We start from the raw sequence: 18,709 nt of genomic DNA, 5'->3' as shown, positions 1-18,709 counted from the left end.
CAACTCAGTTGGTGCAAAAGCAGTAGTAGGAACAGGTAATATAAAACTCAACCTATGTACCAACCCACAACAACGGCACGTTAGCCAACACGGTACAACTTCAAGGGAGGGTGCTGTGTCCCCCAATGAAGGCTCCAAGAAAGATTTTACGGTAAGAACCAAAAATCCCTCTTTCTTTCTCGCTTCATTGGGGGACACAGGTAACCATGGGACGTCCAAAAGCAGTCCCTAGGGCGGGTATTCTGCAGAAAAAGAGGAGTCAGGTTGGCCGGTGAGAAACCGCCGCCTGCAGTATCCTCCTACCCAGGCTCGCGTCCGCGGAAGCCTGAGTATGCACCCCGTAGAATTTGACAAAGGTGTGCATGGAAGACCACGTAGCGGCCTTGCAAACCTGCGAGGCCGAAGCTTGGTGACGAACTGCCCAGGAAGCTCCCACTGCCCGGGTAGAGTGAGCCTTCACCCCCGAAGGAGGCTGTTTGTCTTGGACGCGGTATGCCTCCAAAACCGCTGAACGGATCCAACGAGCAATCGTGGACTTGGAGGCAGGAAGACCCTTTCGACGCCCATCCGAGACGACGAACAGAGGATCGGCCTGACGAAAAGAGGCAGTTCTGGCGATGTAAATCCGGATAGCCCTGACCACATCCAGCTTGTGAAGGGATTTCTCCAATGGATGAACCGGGGAAGGGCAAAAGGACGGGAGGACAATGTCCTCGTTGATATGAAAAGATGAGACAACTTTCGGTAAGAAGGAAGGAACCGGACGAAGAACCACCTTGTCTTGATGCAGGACCAGAAAGGGAGAACGACAGGATAAAGCCGCCAGCTCTGAAACCCTTCTAATGGAGGTGATGGCGATCAAAAAGGCTACCTTCCAGGATAGAAGCGAGAAGGAAACATCCTGAAGCGGTTCAAAGGGCGGCCGCTGCAGGGCAGCTAAGACGAGGTTGAGATCCCAAGGCTCAACAAGAGACCGGTAAGGGGGAGCTATATGAGCGACCCCCTGGATGAAGGTCCTCACCTGAGGCAGGGAAGCCAGGTCTCTTTGAAAAAGAATTGATAGAGCGGAGATCTGACCCTTCAAGGTGCTAAGGGAAAGACCCGAATCTAGGCCCGTTTGAAGAAAGCTGAGAAGGGAAGGAAGGGAAAAGGTCATAGGAAACAGATTGTTATCCTGACACCACCGGAAAAAGGCCTTCCAACATCTGTGGTAGACACGCGATGAGGCCGGTTTCCTCGCTCTTATCATAGTCTGGATGACGCTATGAGAAAAACCCGCGTTCTTCAGGACCGCGGCCTCAACGGCCATACCGTTAAATTCAGCGACCGAGAATTCTGTGAAAGAAGGTCCGGAAGATCCGGAAGTCTCCACGGAACATCCGATAACATGTTTATCAGCTCTGCGTACCAGGCTCTGCGAGGCCAATCTGGAGCTACCAAGAGTACGGGGACCCCTTCCGACTTGATCTTCTTTATGACCCTTGGGATCAGAGGGAGAGGCGGGAACAGATAGGGCATCTGGAACTGGGCCCAAGAGATCACGAGAGCGTCGCATCCGACGGCCATCGGGTCCCGAGACCTGGCGACGTACTGGGGAACTTTGTGGTTTGCCCGGGAGGCCATCAGGTCGACGTCCGGAACGCCCCACCGCTGGCAAATCTGGCTGAAGATTGCTGGAAGAAGAGACCACTCGCCCGCCACGATGCCCTGGCGACTTAGAAAGTCGGCCTCCCAATTGACCACTCCTGGGATGTGGACGGCTGACAGAGAGGGAACATGACCCTCCGCCCAGCGGAAAATTTTTGCTACTTCCGCCATGACTTGACTGCTGCGAGTCCCCCCTTGGTGATTTATGTATGCCACGGCCGTGGCGTTGTCCGACTGAATGCGGACCGGCTTTCCCGAAAGGAGAGACTCCCAGCGGATGAGGGCTAGGAAGATGGCTCTGATTTCCAAGAGGTTGATCGAGAGGCACGCCTCTTGAGCAGTCCAGCGGCCCTGGGCTGTGAGGTGGAGAAAGACCACTCCCCAACCTTGGAGACTGGCGTCGGTGGTAATCACCTGCCAGTGGGGGGGTAAAAATGACCTCCCGCGCAGAATGGAGGTGGACAGCGTCCACCAAGAGAGAGACTGTCTCGCCCTGGGGGAGAGGCGAAACGGACGGTCCAGGGAAAGCGGGTTCCTGTCCCAGGCAGACAGAAGAGCCAGCTGGAGGGGACGAGAGTGGAACTGAGCATAGGGGACCGCTTCCATAGAAGCGACCATTCTCCCCAGAACTCTCATGGCTAGACGAAGGGACAGAGGACTCGGACCCTTTAGCGATCTGACACCCCGACGAAGAGAAAGAAACTTCTCCTTGGGAAGGAAGACCTGAGCCCGAAAGGTATCGAATTCCATGCCTAGGAACTCCAGCCGTTGGGTTGGAATCAAGGAAGATTTCTGGTAGTTGATCAACCAGCCTAGGCGAACTAAGGTGTCCAGAGTAAGATGGAGGCTCTGGCTGCAATCCCCCTGGGATGAGCCCTTGATCAATAGGTCGTCGAGGTATGGGATTACCAGAATCCCTTTTGAACGCAGGATGGCCATGACAGCTGCCATGACCTTCGTAAAGACCCTGGGAGCAGATGCCAGCCCGAAGGGGAGGGCAGTGAACTGGTAATGATGCTCCCTGATCGCGAATCGGAGGAACCTCTGATGCTGCACGCAAATAGGAATGTGAAGGTACGCATCCCGAATGTCCACTGAGCACAGAAACTCTCCTGGCTCCATGGACGCGATCACCGAGCGCAGAGATTCCATTTTGAAGTGTTGAATCCGAAGGTGGCGGTTCAATCGTTTGAGATCCAGAATCGGACGGAGAGAGCCGTCCTTTTTTGGAACCACGAACAGGTTTGAATAAAACCCGGAAAACCGCTGACGAAAAGGCACCGGCACTACAACTCCCGAGGCGAGGAGCGAATCGACGGCTTGGAGAAGCCCTGGGAGATGAGAGGGCTTTTTGGGAGGACGAGAGAGCATGAAACGTCTTCCTGGGGGCGAAGAAAACTCTATTTTGTAGCCTGACGTGACGATCTCCCTGACCCAGGCATCGTCAACTACTGAAAGCCAAACCTCTGAGAATAGAAGAAGGCGGCCTCCCACCCTGGAAGGAGTTCCAGGTGGGGGCGACCCGTCATTTATTAGAAAACCTGCGGCCCCGAGATCCCGATGGTTTTGCGGGGTGGCTCTTGGCTCTCCAGCGTGGCGGAGGCCTGAAAGAAGGTTTTCTTCGGTCCCCTTGTGAGGAGGAACGGTCCTGGACGGGGTTTCCTGAAGAGGCAAAAGACCGAAAGGGACGAAAGGACTGGGGACCCCTCCTGTTGAAGGGACGTTTTGGCTTGGACTGGGGTAAGGAGGTACTCTTACCGCCAGTAGCGTCCGAGATCATTTGATCTAGCTGCGAGCCGAAGAGTCTGGAGCCCTGGAAGGGCAGACCCGTGAGCGATTTCTTAGATGCGGGGTCAGCGTTCCACGCCTTTAACCAAAGAATCCGGCGAATGGCGCCAATGTTGCCATTAGCCCTGGTAGAGCAGGCCGCTGCATCAAGGGAGGCATTCATCAGGTATTTTCCTGCCAGTGAAATCTGATCCGCTAATTCAGACAGTTCTTCAGCAGGAGCAGAGGCCGAAATGCCCCTGCGCAGGGTCTTGGCCCAGGCTGAAACAGCCTTGGCTACCCATGACGAGGTGAAACTAGGGCAAAGGGAGGCTCCGGAGGCCTCAAATGCTGATTTTGCTAGCGCCTCGATTTGTCTGTCCGAGGGGTCCTTAAGGGAAGCCGCGTCCGGAATAGACAGAACTGTCTGTGAGGATAGCCTGGACACAGGCGGGTCGACCTTAGGAGACTCGGACCACTTGGAGACCAGGTCGGAGTGAAAAGGGTATAACACATCAAGCAGTTTCCTGCCTGGGAAACGCTTGCCAGGGTTTTCCCAGTGAGTGGCGGTAGTGTTGTCAAACTCCTTGTGATTAGGGAAAACCCTAGAGGGACGTTTAATCCGTTTAAAAGCAACGGAGACGTCCTGAGAGCTTGCCTCATCCTCCTTAAGATCAAGCGTCTGAATGATAGCTGAGATAAGGCTATCAACCATGTCTTGTGTTCTGGAAGTCTGATCTGCATCCGAGTCAGATTCCGACTGAGAGGTGACATCAGACCCGAGGACCGCCTGTGAGGAAGGGGAACGGGCAGATAGGGGAATCCCGATGTGGTCCGGTGAACTGGAGAAGGATCTAGATAAAGTCCGTTTTCTGTCTCTTTTGTCCGGTCTGCCTCTGTGAGAGTCTAGGACAGGTGCGGGCGAATCGCCGTGAGAGGCGTTCGTGGCACTGGTGGCATTAGAGAGAAGCGGGATGCGTTCAAGTGCCTGGACCAGGGACTGAGAAACCTTAGTCAGGTCGGACACAGATTGAGACATAGCAACAGCCCACTCCGGGGGAGGGGGGGTGCACTCATCCCGGGACCCTGAAGCTTCCAGGGGAGCTGACATGGTGGGAGGAACGCAGGACGGGCAGAAAGGAGATGGCTGACCTGAAACCCACTTTTTCTTACAGTGAGCGCAGGCGTAATGGATGGCCGTAGGGGCAAAGGCCGGGGTGGGGTCGGACATAGGTGGATATTACCTTGTCCCCAGAGAATACTGCCAGGTGGAGTAGGAGGTAGCGCTGAGCCTGGTGAAAGACAGCGGTAACCGCAGGTGCCTGTGTTCCCCCGAGAAATCCTGTGTCCCACGCGATGAGCAGACGCTGACAGGGAGCAGGAAGCAGGAGAAAAGAGCGCGGAGAAAGTGCGACGCTGTGGGCATGCACAGGACCGAAGGGGGGAAAGAAAGGAACGCCCCCTGTAAAACTGAAAGCAATCCGGCCGCTATACCGTCGACCGCCACAAGAGGGCGCTCAAGCGGCAAGAAAGGGAAAAGCAGGGAGACGCTGCACATCCCGGCCGCACTAATTCCGGCCACCACCAGAGGGCGCTCAAGCGCTAAGAAAGGGAAAATGAGGCAGAGAGAAATGGCGGGCGAACGAGCCTGCAAGTTTGAATAAGGAGGGAAAAGATGCCAGCCTTCCTGCTCTCATTCCTACGTGGTCTCAACGCCCGAATATGCAGCCCACTTCCCTGTCAGATGCTCCCCTATGGTAAGAGGAGATTGCTGCTGGGCAGGGTATTGGTGGGGATGGGGGGTTTGTTGATTGAAGATTCCCTACCTGCAGATGAGGAATCATCAGGATCCCTGGTAGATAGAGGGTCCTGGAAGAAGTCCTCCTTCCCGCGCCACGACTCTCCGGCGCAGAAGACGGCGTCGACCCCTGAACAGGGGGAGAGGGTCACTGGATGTGACCGCCGTCTTCCTCTCAGCCCGCTCCGAGGAGAGGGATGAGGAGGGGAAACGGGCAGGACTGGCCACCGAAGAAAGGGTCACCCTGAACACCCGAATGGGTGACAGGGGACAAGGTCCTGCCCAGCGGGTCCGAGAGGGTGCGATGTGGGTGATACCACACTGCTCTCTCGGTCGCTCAAAGTGGGGAAGACAGGGTGAGAAAACTGCACCGTTACCCTGAAGAAAAAAAGTCTGAAAAAGAAAGGGGAAATGATTAATAACAAACAATAAATCCCTGTAAAAGAAACGCGGATCTGGGGTTAGATCCAGGTCCGCCTCCTACAGACACTAAGCAAAAACTGAGTTGCCTGGTGCCTGTCGGAGGGTGTATACTGCCGGGGAGGAGCTACTTCTATATTTACATAGTGTCAGCCTCCTAGTGACAACAGCATACACCCATGGTTACCTGTGTCCCCCAATGAAGCGAGAAAGAAAGTATAATAGAAACATATGCACCACTTCTGTATTTATCACCCACTCCTGGTTTTGGCTTACAAATACTGATGTAAAATACTGACCAAATATTGCTAGTGTGACGGCAGCCTAGTAGCGGGCATAATGGAAGTAAATGGCAGACTCAAACATTTTTACAGAGGATGGATACATTTTCTCTCTGTGCCCGGCTCAGATAATTCACTTACGGGAAGCCGAGCACTACGCAATACTAGGCACTGCTCAATACATGATCGAGCACCCTGATGCTCGATTGAGTACAGGGCAGTGCCGAGCATGCTTGATCATCGCTACTTAACACTCCACTGATCAGCAATTATCAACTCCATTATACAAGTCAGAAATTCTAGAAATTATGTCCCCCGAGCCCTCCCAATACCCAAGTCATCCACTGGTCCCTCCTGCTTAGTCCTTCCACATCATCTACCTGGGAGAGGGGGGGAAAAAAAAAAAAAGTGGGCGCATGAGCAGCAATAGGGAATTTTTCCTATTTGTTCCTTTTGATCACTGTGATAGACACCATTACAGTGATCAAAAGAAAAAAAAAAGTAAATGGAATCCTTTTTGGTTAATTTTTTTCTCATTCTTTGGGGGTTAGGGTTGGAGCTAGAATTGGAGTTTTTCAAAAGTTATTATTTTTAATGAAGATAAGATGGCTTGTGTCATGCGCAAGTACTCGATACTCACATTTTTTGGGGGGTGTCTAACAGCCGCTAAATATGCGGGGCGGGAACTCGAGCACCCGCGATAGTTGGTTCATACCCGAGCACCCAATGCTAACTGGAGTAGAGAGCACTTGCACTCAACACTAATGACGACGTATTCAACATGACAACCTAATTTTTTCAAATTCTGTGTCGTTCCTGTATGTTGAAAATGCTCACTATAACCCTGGATAAAATCCATGAGAGGTGTGGTTTCCAAAATGGGGTCACTTGTTGGTGGTTTCCACTGTTTAGGCACATTAGGTACTCTCCAAACGCAAAATGGCATGCGCTAATTATTCCAGCCAATTTTACATTCAGAAAGTCAAATGGCGCTCTTTCCCTTCCGAGCCCTGCCATGCGCCTAAACAGTGGATTTCCCCTCAAATGGGGTATCGGCGTACTCAGGAAAAATTGCACAACAAACTTTGTGGTCTATTGCTCGTTACACTTGTGAAAATAAAACATTTGGGTTTAAAGTTATTTTTGTGTGAAAAAAGTTAAAATGTAAAATTTTTTTATTCCACACTACTGTCAAGCAACTGAGGGGTTAATGAACTTCTTGAATGGTTTTGTACACCTTTAGGGGTGCAGTTTTTAGAATCCTAGCACTTTTGAAAATGTGGGAAATGTTATTTATTAACTACTAGATGGTGGCCCGATTTTAATGCATCGGGTATTCTAGAATATGCATGTCCACATAGTATATTGCCCAGCCACGTAGTATATTGCCCAGCGACGTAGTATATTGCCCAGCGACGTAGTATATTGCCCAGCGACGTAGTATACAGCACAGAGCTATGTAGTATATTGCCCAGCCACGTATGTCACAGGTTAAAAAATAAACATATACTCACCTTCCGAGGAGCCCCTTGTAGTTCTGTCGCCTGTGTTTGGTTCAGGCGGCAGCTTCCGGTCCGAGGGCATGATGACGTCGTGGTCACATGACCATGACGTCACGGCAAGTCCTAATCGCGCAGGGCCTGCGATGATGTCGCGGTCACATGATTGTGACGTCATGGCAGGTCCTTGTCGCACACCAACCTTAGCTTGCATGGACCGGTCACTGGAGCGTCGGAAAGGCGGCGGAAGGTGAGTATATAATGATTTGTTTTGTTTTTTTTAAATTATTTTTAACATTAGATGTTTTTACTATTGATGCTGCATAGGCAGCCTCAATAGTAAAAACTTGGTCACACAGGGTTAATAGCGGCGGTAACGGATTGAGTTACCCGCGGCATAACGCGGTCCGTTACCGCTGGCATTAACCCTGTGTGAGCTGTGACTGCGGGGAGTATGGAGCGGGCGCCGGGCAGTGACTGCAGGGGAGTAGGGAGGGACTAATCGGACTGTGCCCGTCGCTGACTGGTCGCGGCAGCCATGACAGGCAGCTGGCGAGACCAATCAGCGAATGAATATCCGTGACGGAAGTTGCCGACAGAAAGACGGAAGTACCCCTTAGACAATTATATTATATAGATTTTGTGTGCTCTCTCTCAGATTTAAGGGCATAAAAATTAAACGCTTTCAAAACTTTTGCCACATTTCAGTTTTTTTCATAAATAAATGCAAGTCATATTGAAAACAAAAAAAGTATTACTATCCTGTAGTACAATATGTAAAAAAAAAAATATACAGGTCCTTCTCAAAAAATTAGCATATAGTGTTAAATTTCATTATTTACCATAATGTAATGATTACAATTAAACTTTCATATATTATAGATTCATTATCCACCAACTGAAATTTGTCAGGTCTTTTATTGTTTTAATACTGATGATTTTGGCATACAACTCCTGATAACCCAAAAAACCTGTCTCAATAAATTAGCATATTTCACCCGTCCAATCAAATAAAAGTGTTTTTGAATAACAAACAAAAAAACCAACAAATAATAATGTTCAGTTATGCACTCAATACTTGGTCGGGAATCCTTTGGCAGAAATGACTGCTTCAATGCGGCGTGGCATGGAGGCAATCAGCCTGTGACACTGCTGAGATGTTATGGAGGCCCAGGATGCTTCAATAGCGGCCTTAAGCTCATCCAGAGTGTTGGGTCTTGCGTCTCTCAACTTTCTCTTCACAATATCCCACAGATTCTCTATGGGGTTCAGGTCAGGAGAGTTGGCAGGCCAATTGAGCACAGTAATACCATGGTCAGTAAACCATTTACCAGTGGTTTTGGCACTGTGAGCAGGTGCCAGGTCGTGCTGAAAAATGAAATCTTCATCTCCATAAAGCATTTCAGCCGATGGAAGCATGAAGTGCTCCAAAATCTCCTGATAGCTAGCTGCATTGACCCTGCCCTTGATGAAACACAGTGGACCAACCCCAGCAGCTGACATGGCACCCCACACCATCACTGACTGTGGGTACTTGACACTGGACTTCAGGCATTTTGGCATTTCCTTCTCCCCAGTCTTCCTCCAGACTCTGGCACCTTGATTTCCGAATGACATGCAAAATTTGCTTTCATCAGAAAAAAGTACTTGGGACCACTTAGCAACAATGAAGAAAAAAGTTGATTCCAGCTCCACAGAGATGCCTTGAATAAAATTGAATCCTTTATTGGTACATTTTTAAAAAGACAAAAGTTGTCATGCTCTCCATAATTAACGGGAAACGAGCACGTTTGCTCGTTTCCCGTTAATTATGGAGAGCATGACAACTTTTGTCTTTTTAAAAATGTACCAATAAAGGATTCAATTTTATTCAAGGCATCTCTGTGGAGCTGGAATCAACTTTTTTCTTCATTGTTATATTTCACCACGTGGATCGGCGTGGAGGTTCCGTGCACCCATCAACGGTTGTCTGGTGAGCTGGCTTTTTGTTCGTTTTTTTGTGACCACTTAGCAACAGTCCAGTGCTGCTACTCTGTAGCCCATTCCAGTCCAGTGCGGCACCTGTAGCCCATTTCCTGCACACGCCTGTGCACGGTGGCTCTGGATGTTTCCACACCAGACTCAGTCCACAATCTTCCTCAGGGTCTGGTCACCTCTTCTCGTTGTACAGCGTTTTCTGCCACATTGTTTCCTTCCAACAGACTTACCATTGAGGTGCCTTGATACAGCACTCTGGGAACAGCCTATTTGTTGAGAAATTTCTTTCTGGGTCTTACCCTCTTGCTTGAGGGTGTCAATGATGGCCTTCTTGACATCTGTCAGGTCGCTAGTCTTACCCATGATGGGGGTTTTGAGTAATGAACCAGGCAGGGAGTTTATAAAAGCCTCAGGTATCTTTTGCATGTGTTTAGAGTTAATTAGTTGATTCAGAAGATTAGGGTAATAGGTCATTTAGAGAACCTTTTCTTGATATGCTAATTTATTGAGACAGGTTTTTTGGGTTATCAGGAGTTGTATGCCAAAATCATCAGTATTAAAACAATAAAAGACCTGACAAATTTCAGTTGGTGGATAATGAATCTATAGTATATGAAAGTTTAATTGTAATCATTACATTATGGTAAATAATGAAATTTAACACTATATGCTAATTTTTTGAGAAGGACCTGTATATATATTTGGCAAGGGGTTTATGCAAGTCCTTATATTTTTATAAATACATTTCTTTGTTATAGAAAAAAAAAAAATCACCCATCTGCATATACAGTACAGAGCAAAAGTTTGGACACCTTCTCATTTAAAGATTTTTCTGTATTTTCAAGACTATGAAAATTGTACATTCACACTGAAGGCATCAAAACTATGAATTAACACATGTGGAATTATATACTTAACAAAAAAGTGTGAAACAACTGAAATTATGTCTTATGCCCCCTTCTCTTCTCCCTCTACACAGCCCCAATTGGACAGACCATCAGCAGATTTGGCTTTCAGTACCATCTTTATGCTGATGACACACAACTATACACGTCATCCCCTGACCTTACCCCGCTGTACTACAGAACGCCACTGAGTGTCTGTCCGCAGTCTCTGACATCATGTCCGCTCTCTATCTGAAACTCAGCCTCTCCAAAACAGAACTTCTTCTGCTCCCGCCTTCTACTAACCTCCCTAAATCTGACATTTCTCTCTCCGTGGGTGGCACCATAATAACACCCCGACAAGCAGGTGCGCTGTCTGGGTGTTATATTTGACTCCCATCTCTCCTTCACCTTCCATATACAATCTCTTGCCCGCTCGTGCCGCTTACACCTAAAGAACATCTCTAGAATCCGCCCTTTTCTCACCATGGAGACAACAAAAACTCTCACTGTCGCCCTGATCCACTCCCGCCTGGACTACTGTAACGCTCTATTAATTGCCCCCCCCCCACACGACTTTCCCCTCTCCAGTCTATCCTTGATGCAGCAGCCAGGGTCGTCCATCTGGCTAATCATTACTTGGACGCGTCCGCTCTTCGCCAGTCGTTACACTGGCTGCCCATTCATTACAGGATACAATTCAAAGTACTTGTTCTCACCAACAAAGCTCTCCACAGTGTGGCACCTCCCTACATCTCCTCCCTCATTTCTGTCTATCGGCCTAGCCGACCACTGCGCTCTGCAAACGACTAACGTCTGCACTAATCCGTACCTCCCACTCCCGACTCCAAGACTTCTCCCGTGCTGCGCCAATCCTCTGGAATGCTCTACCCCAAGATATTAGAACCATCCACAACCTGCATAGTTTTAGGCGCTCGCTCAAAACTCATTTGTTCAGAGCGGCCTACCACGTTCCCTAATCAAACTCATTTTATGTTTGTGTGTGTGTAGCCCATTCACTATCACCATCTACCCCCACCCCCTGCAGAGGGCTGGACCATCATTGTAAATACATCATTGTAAATATTCACCTGTACTTTGTATCTCCCCACCTCATTGTAGATTGTAAGCTCTCACGAGCAGGGTCGTCTTATTTTGTCTTATTTTGCTTTATTACTGTATTGTTAACATTGTTACCCATGACTGTTGTGTTTGAAACTGTTAAACTGTAAAGCGCTGCGGAATATGTTGGCCCTATATAAAAAGATTATTATTATTATTATTATATTCTAGGTTATTCAAAGTAGCCACCTTTTACTTTGATGACTGCTTTGCACACGCTTGGCATTCTCTTGATGAGCTTCAAGAGGTAGTCACCGGGAATTGTCTTCCAACAATCTTGAAGGAGTTCCCAGAGATGCTTAGCACTTGTTGGCCCTTTTGCCTTCACTCTGCGGTCCAGCTCACCCCAAACTCGATGGGGTTCAGGTCTGGTGACTGTGGAGGCCAGATCATCTGGCGTAGCACCCCATCACTCTCCTTCTTGGTCAAATAGCCCTTACACAGCCTGGAGGTGTGTTTGGGGTCATTGTCCTGTTGAAAAATAAATGATGGTCCAACTAAACGCAAACCAGATGGAAAAGCATGCCGCTGCAAGATGCTGTGGTAGCCATGCTGGTTCAGTATGCCTTTTAAATAAATCCCCAACAGTGTCACCAGCACCCCCACACCTCCTCCTCCATGCTTCAAGGTGGGAACCAGGCATGTAGAGTCCATCTGTTCACATTTTCTGCGTCGCACAAAGACACAGTGGTTGGAACCAAAGATCTCAAAATGTTTCGGACTGACCTTCATTTCTTTAAAGGGGTTGTCCACTACTTTCAATTATCCCCCCAATGTATCCCCCCGGGGCCCCTGATGAATTGTGTAAATACCTTGCGTTGCCTTTTTCCCGTGAGCGGCGCTATGCTGGTGGCTGAGTCCGGGTCACGTGACCCCCATGCTGCAGCCACCGCTAATTTCCGCCGACGTCACGTCAATTTCCAGACTCTGGAAATTGACGTGACGTCAGTAACAGGCGTGTCCCAGCCGCACAGTCAGCAGTCACTCAAGAGTGACTGGTTTGTGGGCGGGACTGTGCTGTGCTGGGGGCGGGCGGGGCTGTGCACTGCAGGTGTCTGGTGCTGGGATCTGCTTGCTGAGATGTGCTGCGGCGGCGGCTGATCCCGTGGCTGCGGCCGGTCCAGCGGCGGCTGGTGCGTCGGCGGCCGGTGCCCTGGCGGCGGCCGCTGGTGCGTCGACGGCCGGCCCCGCCGCCGCGGCCGGTGCGGCGGCTGTGGCCGGTGCTGAAGGTGGCTGTGCGGCGGCGGTGGTGGCGTTGTCTCTGTGTGCAGGCATGTCCGATGGGACTACAAGTCCCATCGGGCTCTGCCTGCTACAGTGACAGTGAGTGACACATTAGCCAATGATGGGACAGTAGTAGTCCCATCATCCGGCTAATGTGTTGAATGTAAAAAAAAACAAAAAAAAAAAAAGAAAAAAAACCCCACATATACAGTACATACATACATAGAACACATACACGACATGCTGCATGCGACGACATGCTGCATGCGACGACATGCTGCATGCGACGACATGCGCATACAGTACATACATACAGTACATACATTACATACAGTACATACATATAGACATACAGTACATAAAACAGAGGACATACTCACCATCACTTGTCACTTTGATCCCCGAAGCCATTGTCATCTGTAAAAAATATTAAAATAATAAACAAACACTATACTCCCTGATCCGCAGAAATCCAATTAAAACGAGTGTCCCACGACGATCTCCCGTGGAGAGCAGGAGCATCAGCTGACGCAACCACTCACCAGGGGCACCAGGAACACAATGAGGGGAGGAAGGTATCCTTCCACAATGTATTCCTACGCCCCTGTGAGAAAATAGTCCCTAGTCTCACTTTATGGCATGCTGTATGAGAAAGTTCCCACGCAGCTTTTTGCCATAAAGTGAGCCCAGTGAACTTTAGTAACCTCAGTGATACACTGCAGGAGCCATTGCCTCCTGTCAGTGTGTCACTGAGGGTCCTATAGAGATAGAGCGGTGACATCAACCCTAACCGTAAACGTGACAGAAATCCGTGGCACTTAAATCCGTGATACTGAAATCCGCGGCACTTACATACGCGGCACGTTACATACGTGGCACTTATATACGTGGCACTGAAATATCGTGGCACTATGACTGTCAGAAAATGTTCATTAAACGGTTAGGGGTGAGGTTAGGGGTAGGGTTAGGGTTTGGATCCCTTTATCACCCTGATGGTGGTGGGTGGTGTTTCAGTGTTTTTTTTCTATAAAAACGCATGCGTTTTTAACGCAAATGCATGTGGTTAAAAACGCATGCGTTTACATAGACAGCAATGCATTTTTTTGCCGCAAATAAATGCATGCGTTTTTTTGCAGCAAAAAAACGCCGCTAAAAATTACTACAGGTTGCATTTCTGCAAATGAACGCGCGCGTACAAAAACGCATGCGTTGCCGAAAACGCGTCAAAACGCATGCGAAAAAACGCATGCATATTTAATGTTAAGTATAGGAAAAAAACCGCATGCGTTTTTTAGCGCTAAAACGCAGCGTCCAAAAACGCAAGTGTGAAACCAGCCTCAGTGCCGGAATTGGCGCATCTTAGGCTACGTTCACATTTGCGGTCTGCGCCGCAGCGTCGGGCGCCGCAGCGTCGCCGCATGCGTCATGCGCCCCTATATTTAACATGGGGGCGCATGGACATGCGTCGCACTTGCGTTTTGCGCCGCATGCGTCCCCGCGGCACCCGCGTCCGGGCGCAGAGGACGCAGCAAGTTGCATTTTTGCTGCGTCCAAAATCAATTGAAAAAAGGACGCATGCGGCGCAAAACGCAGCGTTGTGCATGCGTTTTTGTTTGCGTTGTGGCGCCGACGCTGTGGCGCACAACGCAAATGTGAACGTAGCCTTACAGATGCGCCATTTCTGGGGTGGCTGCGGACTGGTATTTGTAGCAGGGGGGGGGGGGGGGGGGGGACCAATATCCATGGCCCCTCTCTAGGCTATGAATATCAGCCCGCAGCTGTCTGCATAGCCTTTCTGGCTATAAAATATAGGGGGACCCCACGTCATTTTTTTTGGGGGGGTCCCCCTATTTTAATAGCCAGTAAAGGCTACGCAGACAGCTGTGGGCTGATATTCATAGCAGGCTACAAATATTGGCCCCCGGCCGTCGGCTTTCCCCCTCTTGCGCAGAAAATTGCGCGGGAGCCCACGCCGTTTTTTTCAGTTTTTTATTAAATTAAACGCTCATTAAGGCCTGTTTCACACTTGCGTCGGCACGGGTCCATCGCTATGCGTTGGGCCGACGTACCGACGCACGTTGTGAAATTTGTGCACGTCGTGGGCAGCGGATGCAGTTTTTCAACGCATCCGCTGCCCATTCTGAAGTCCGGGGAGGAGGGGGCGGAGTTTTGGCCGCGCATGCGCGGTAGAAAATGGCAGACGTGACGGATGTGCCAACGGTCCGCCAAAACACGACGCATCCGTTGCACGATGGACGCGACGTGTGGCCAACCGTCGCGATCCTTCACTAATACACGTCTATGGGTAAAAAACGCATCCTGCGAGCACATTTGCAGGATCCGTTTTTTTCCCAAAAAGACGGATTGCGGAAAACGCAAGTGTGAAAGTAGCCTTATAGAAACATCGGCCTTTCTATTATATATCTATGGATATATCTATCTATCTATAGATATATTTATCTATAGATATATCTATAGATACATAGATGTATCTATCCATATATTTGGGTGCTTTCACACATCAGGTTTTTGCCGTGAGGCACAATCTGGCGAGTTTTGAAAAAAACGGATCCATTTTTTTCCGTCGGATCCATTTTTTTCTCATAGAGTTTCATCCGTTTTTTGCCAGATCCGTCAAAAAAGCTGTTTCCGCCGGATGGAAAACACATACAGAGGAACGTTTTTTCTGTCCGGCGAAAAAACGCACAGCGACGGATCCGGCAAAAAAACGTATGAAACTGAGCTGTGAAATGATGAATCCGGCCTTGGAATCCGTTTTTTCATGCATGTTTCCATTCAAATCATGCACATTTTCCATTTATTTACTTATTTCCAAAAACGGCATTAAAACCGCGCATAAACCGCACCAAAAATGCACCAAAAACTGCATCAAAACCTGGTGCAGTTTTGGTGCGGTTTTGATACAGTTTTTGGTGCAGTTTTGATGCAGTTCTTGGTGTGGTTTTGGTGCGGCTTTTTCCGCAGCATGTGCACAACAAGTCTGCGGCTCCCATAGACTTACATTGGTTGTACACTACACTGCGGATTTGATGCAATTCAGTGCAGCAAAAAACGCTGCGGATCTGCAATCAAATCCACAATGTGTGCACATAGCCTTAGCATTTAGGGAACCTAGCAAAAAAGCCAAGCAAAAAACAAGTGTGGGATTGCACTTTTTTGCCATTTCATTGCACTTTGAATTTTTTTCACATTTTCTGCTACACGACATGGTAAAACCAATGGTGTCGTTCAAAAGTAGAACTTGTCCCGCAAAAGATAAGCCCTCACATGGCCATATTGACGGAACAATTATGGCTCTGGAAAGAAGGGGAGCAATAAACGAAAACAAAAAAGCTCCAGGGGGTGAAGGGGTTTAGAAACATGGATATGGACATATCTATGGAAATAGACAGATATATAGATATATCTGTATCTATCTATCTATCCATTTATCTGTATGTAATGGAGTGTGGGTTGGACAAATGTAAAAGAGGAGGTCGGACAGAAATGACATCACACATCTTTCTGAAGCTAGAGGAGGGAGAGGAGGGAGGGGTTGGGTGTGTTTTGGAGTGGGTGTGGTAGGTTCGTGCTTAGTAGCAGTGCAATGCATCATGGAACTTGTAGTATTAGAGTACAATGACTCAGGAGAAAGGAAGTTGTCGATTAACCCCATGAGAGCTGAATCCAGCACTAAAGATGTGCTGCTACAGCATGATAAAAGGTAATATTGCTAAAATAAACACAGTAGATGTTTTCAGTGGCACATAATAGCAAGATTTATGAAAAAAAAAAAAAAAGGTTATAGTAGTGGACAACTTCTTTAAGTAATGATGGCCACTCGTTTTTCTTTACTTAGAATTTGTATTATGGCAAGAAAAAAGCAGCTAACAGTCTATTCAGTAGGACTATCAGCTGTGTATCCACCAGACTTCTGCACAACACAACTGATGGTCCCAACCCCATTTATAAGGCAAGAAATCCCACTTATTAAACCTGACAGGGCACACCTGTGAAGTGAAAACCATTCCCGGTGACTACCTCTTGAAGCTCATCAAGAGATTGCCAAGAGTGTGCAAAGCAGTCATCAAAGCAAAAGGTGGCTACTTTGAAGAACCTAGAATATAAGACATAACAAAAAAGTGTGAAACAACTGAAATTAAGTATATAATTCCACATGTGTTAATTCATAGTTTTGATGCCTTCAGTGTGAATGTACAATTTTCATAGTCATGAAAATACAGAAAAATCTTTAAATGAGAAGCTGTGTCCAAACTTTGGAAAGAGACATTAAGGACTGTGGTTAACTGGACAGCACTGACTTGCACAAAGGCCAATTTATCAACCTGTTGATAAAAAAAACAAAGAAAAAAGACTGGGAAAGATATGGCTATTGGTCTGACAGCATTTTTCAGAAACGGACAAGTGCTTCAGAGTCTTCCTAAGGATTTGTTGAAGACTGACAACACTTTTGAACTTGGAACAACATGGATTAATTGAAGTGCTGGTAAACATGGGTGGACACTGGGCGAGGGTGATAGCGTTGAAATAACAGTAATAATCCTTACGCTCCAGCCTTTGGGCATTACTCACCTTGCGCATTTTTTTCAGCTTGAAGCGAGATTCTTTATATGGCAGGACACATTCTTTTTTCTCAAAGTCCGGTGTTATGACACTTTTCTGAAGGAGCTAAACAGATAAAAAGACTGAATTTTGTCTTTCAATATATTTATGATCTACCCAATTCAGATGAAATACAAGTCACAAGTTCCAATAAATGACATTGTTGACATAAAAGTGAACACTGCATAAAATAGACAAATTAAGAATCCATCATACAGATAAAGTAGAATCGAAACATGCAAAAATTTTTGCATTGTAGAGTCTATTCTAAAGAGTCATAAAAATGTAAAAAAATACCTCATCTGTCTTATGTCCTTTCTTCATTTTGCTGAGTAAACTTGGCCCGGGATTTGGCTTTTCTGCATCAAAGTTGATATAGAGACCTCCCATCTCTTTTATGTTGATTCCAGGATCTATACTGGTTGACAACACACTACAAAAAGAACAAATAAAAAACAAATTACTAACACTAAAAGGAACCAATACATTCTGCAAATAAGTATGGGAGTTTTGTGCATATTGTGAATCAATGAACCATGGTCACTTTACATAAACAGGCAGCGTATGTAAAGTGAATTTGGGATCGGTGAAGACATATCTGGAAAGAGACCGGGTCGTCAGCACAGTCTCCTGAAGATCACAAAACTGAAAGTCACTCATGTTTGCTCTGTATGTAAATATTGTTTGCTGCTCAGTTGCTTGGGCAAACAGGGGATGCATACAGTGTATTTAATCTGCCTGAGAGGCCGACTTCGTCACTAATTACAATACAGGGAGGGGCCGAACAGTTATTTCCCCTTTAAGGGTACGTGTCCACGTTCAGGATGGCCGGCGCTTTGGACGGAGCGGAAAACCCGCTCCGCCCCCTTCTGTAGACACGATGATGCCGGATGTGTTCATTGCACACATCCGGCATCATCGCACCCCACACATAGGGCCCTGTGTTTTACATGCTGCGATCTAAAAAGACGCGCTGCATGTCCGGAATCGCAGGGCCGCCGGGTGCGTGTTACCACACATAGTGGAGACGGGATTTCATAAAATCCCCTCCACTATGCTGTAACATCTGGACGCTGCGTGTTTGACGCTGCGGCACTACGCAGCGTCAAACACGCAGCGTTTCCTGAACGTGGGAACATACCCTAAGGGGTTTTTAGAAAACACCTATTCCCTCAGTGTAGTTTGCTTAGAAAACAAATAAGGTGCTGGACGCAAAAACATTTCGAGTAAATCACAGAGTCTCCGCTGCTGCTCCCATTATCTGGTATTGTGAAACGTCCGCAGCCAATAACCGAGCTTAGCGGCTCTGTCCGAGCTGACGGCACGATCCATTGAACTCATCGACTTGAGCGCTCAGACATTAGACAACGGGAGCAGTGGCGGACACTCGGGACTCTTTTTCTTCAAACTGCAGCTGTGGAAAAAGGGTTTCCCAAAATTGAATTAAATTGCCATTGTGTTACATTT

The 18,709-nt window shown here is 47.9% G+C and overlaps 1 protein-coding gene across 1 annotated transcript in view; it reads right to left on the bottom strand.

Annotated features, from left to right (window-relative positions):
* The window catches only part of DNTTIP2 (deoxynucleotidyltransferase terminal interacting protein 2), a 30,842-nt gene that overhangs the window by 5,598 nt on the left and 6,535 nt on the right, over positions 1-18,709 (bottom strand). The window contains exons 3-4 of the mRNA XM_077258868.1: positions 17,540-17,675; positions 17,213-17,308 (exon numbers count right to left, since the gene is read on the bottom strand). Coding sequence (XP_077114983.1) covers positions 17,213-17,308; positions 17,540-17,675 — 232 coding nt within the window. The remainder of the gene's footprint in view (positions 1-17,212; positions 17,309-17,539; positions 17,676-18,709) is intronic.

Source organism: Ranitomeya variabilis, chromosome 4, assembly GCF_051348905.1.
Source record: "Ranitomeya variabilis isolate aRanVar5 chromosome 4, aRanVar5.hap1, whole genome shotgun sequence".
Taxonomy (NCBI): domain Eukaryota; kingdom Metazoa; phylum Chordata; class Amphibia; order Anura; family Dendrobatidae; genus Ranitomeya; species Ranitomeya variabilis.
This window is presented reverse-complemented; position numbering and strand designations above follow the sequence as displayed.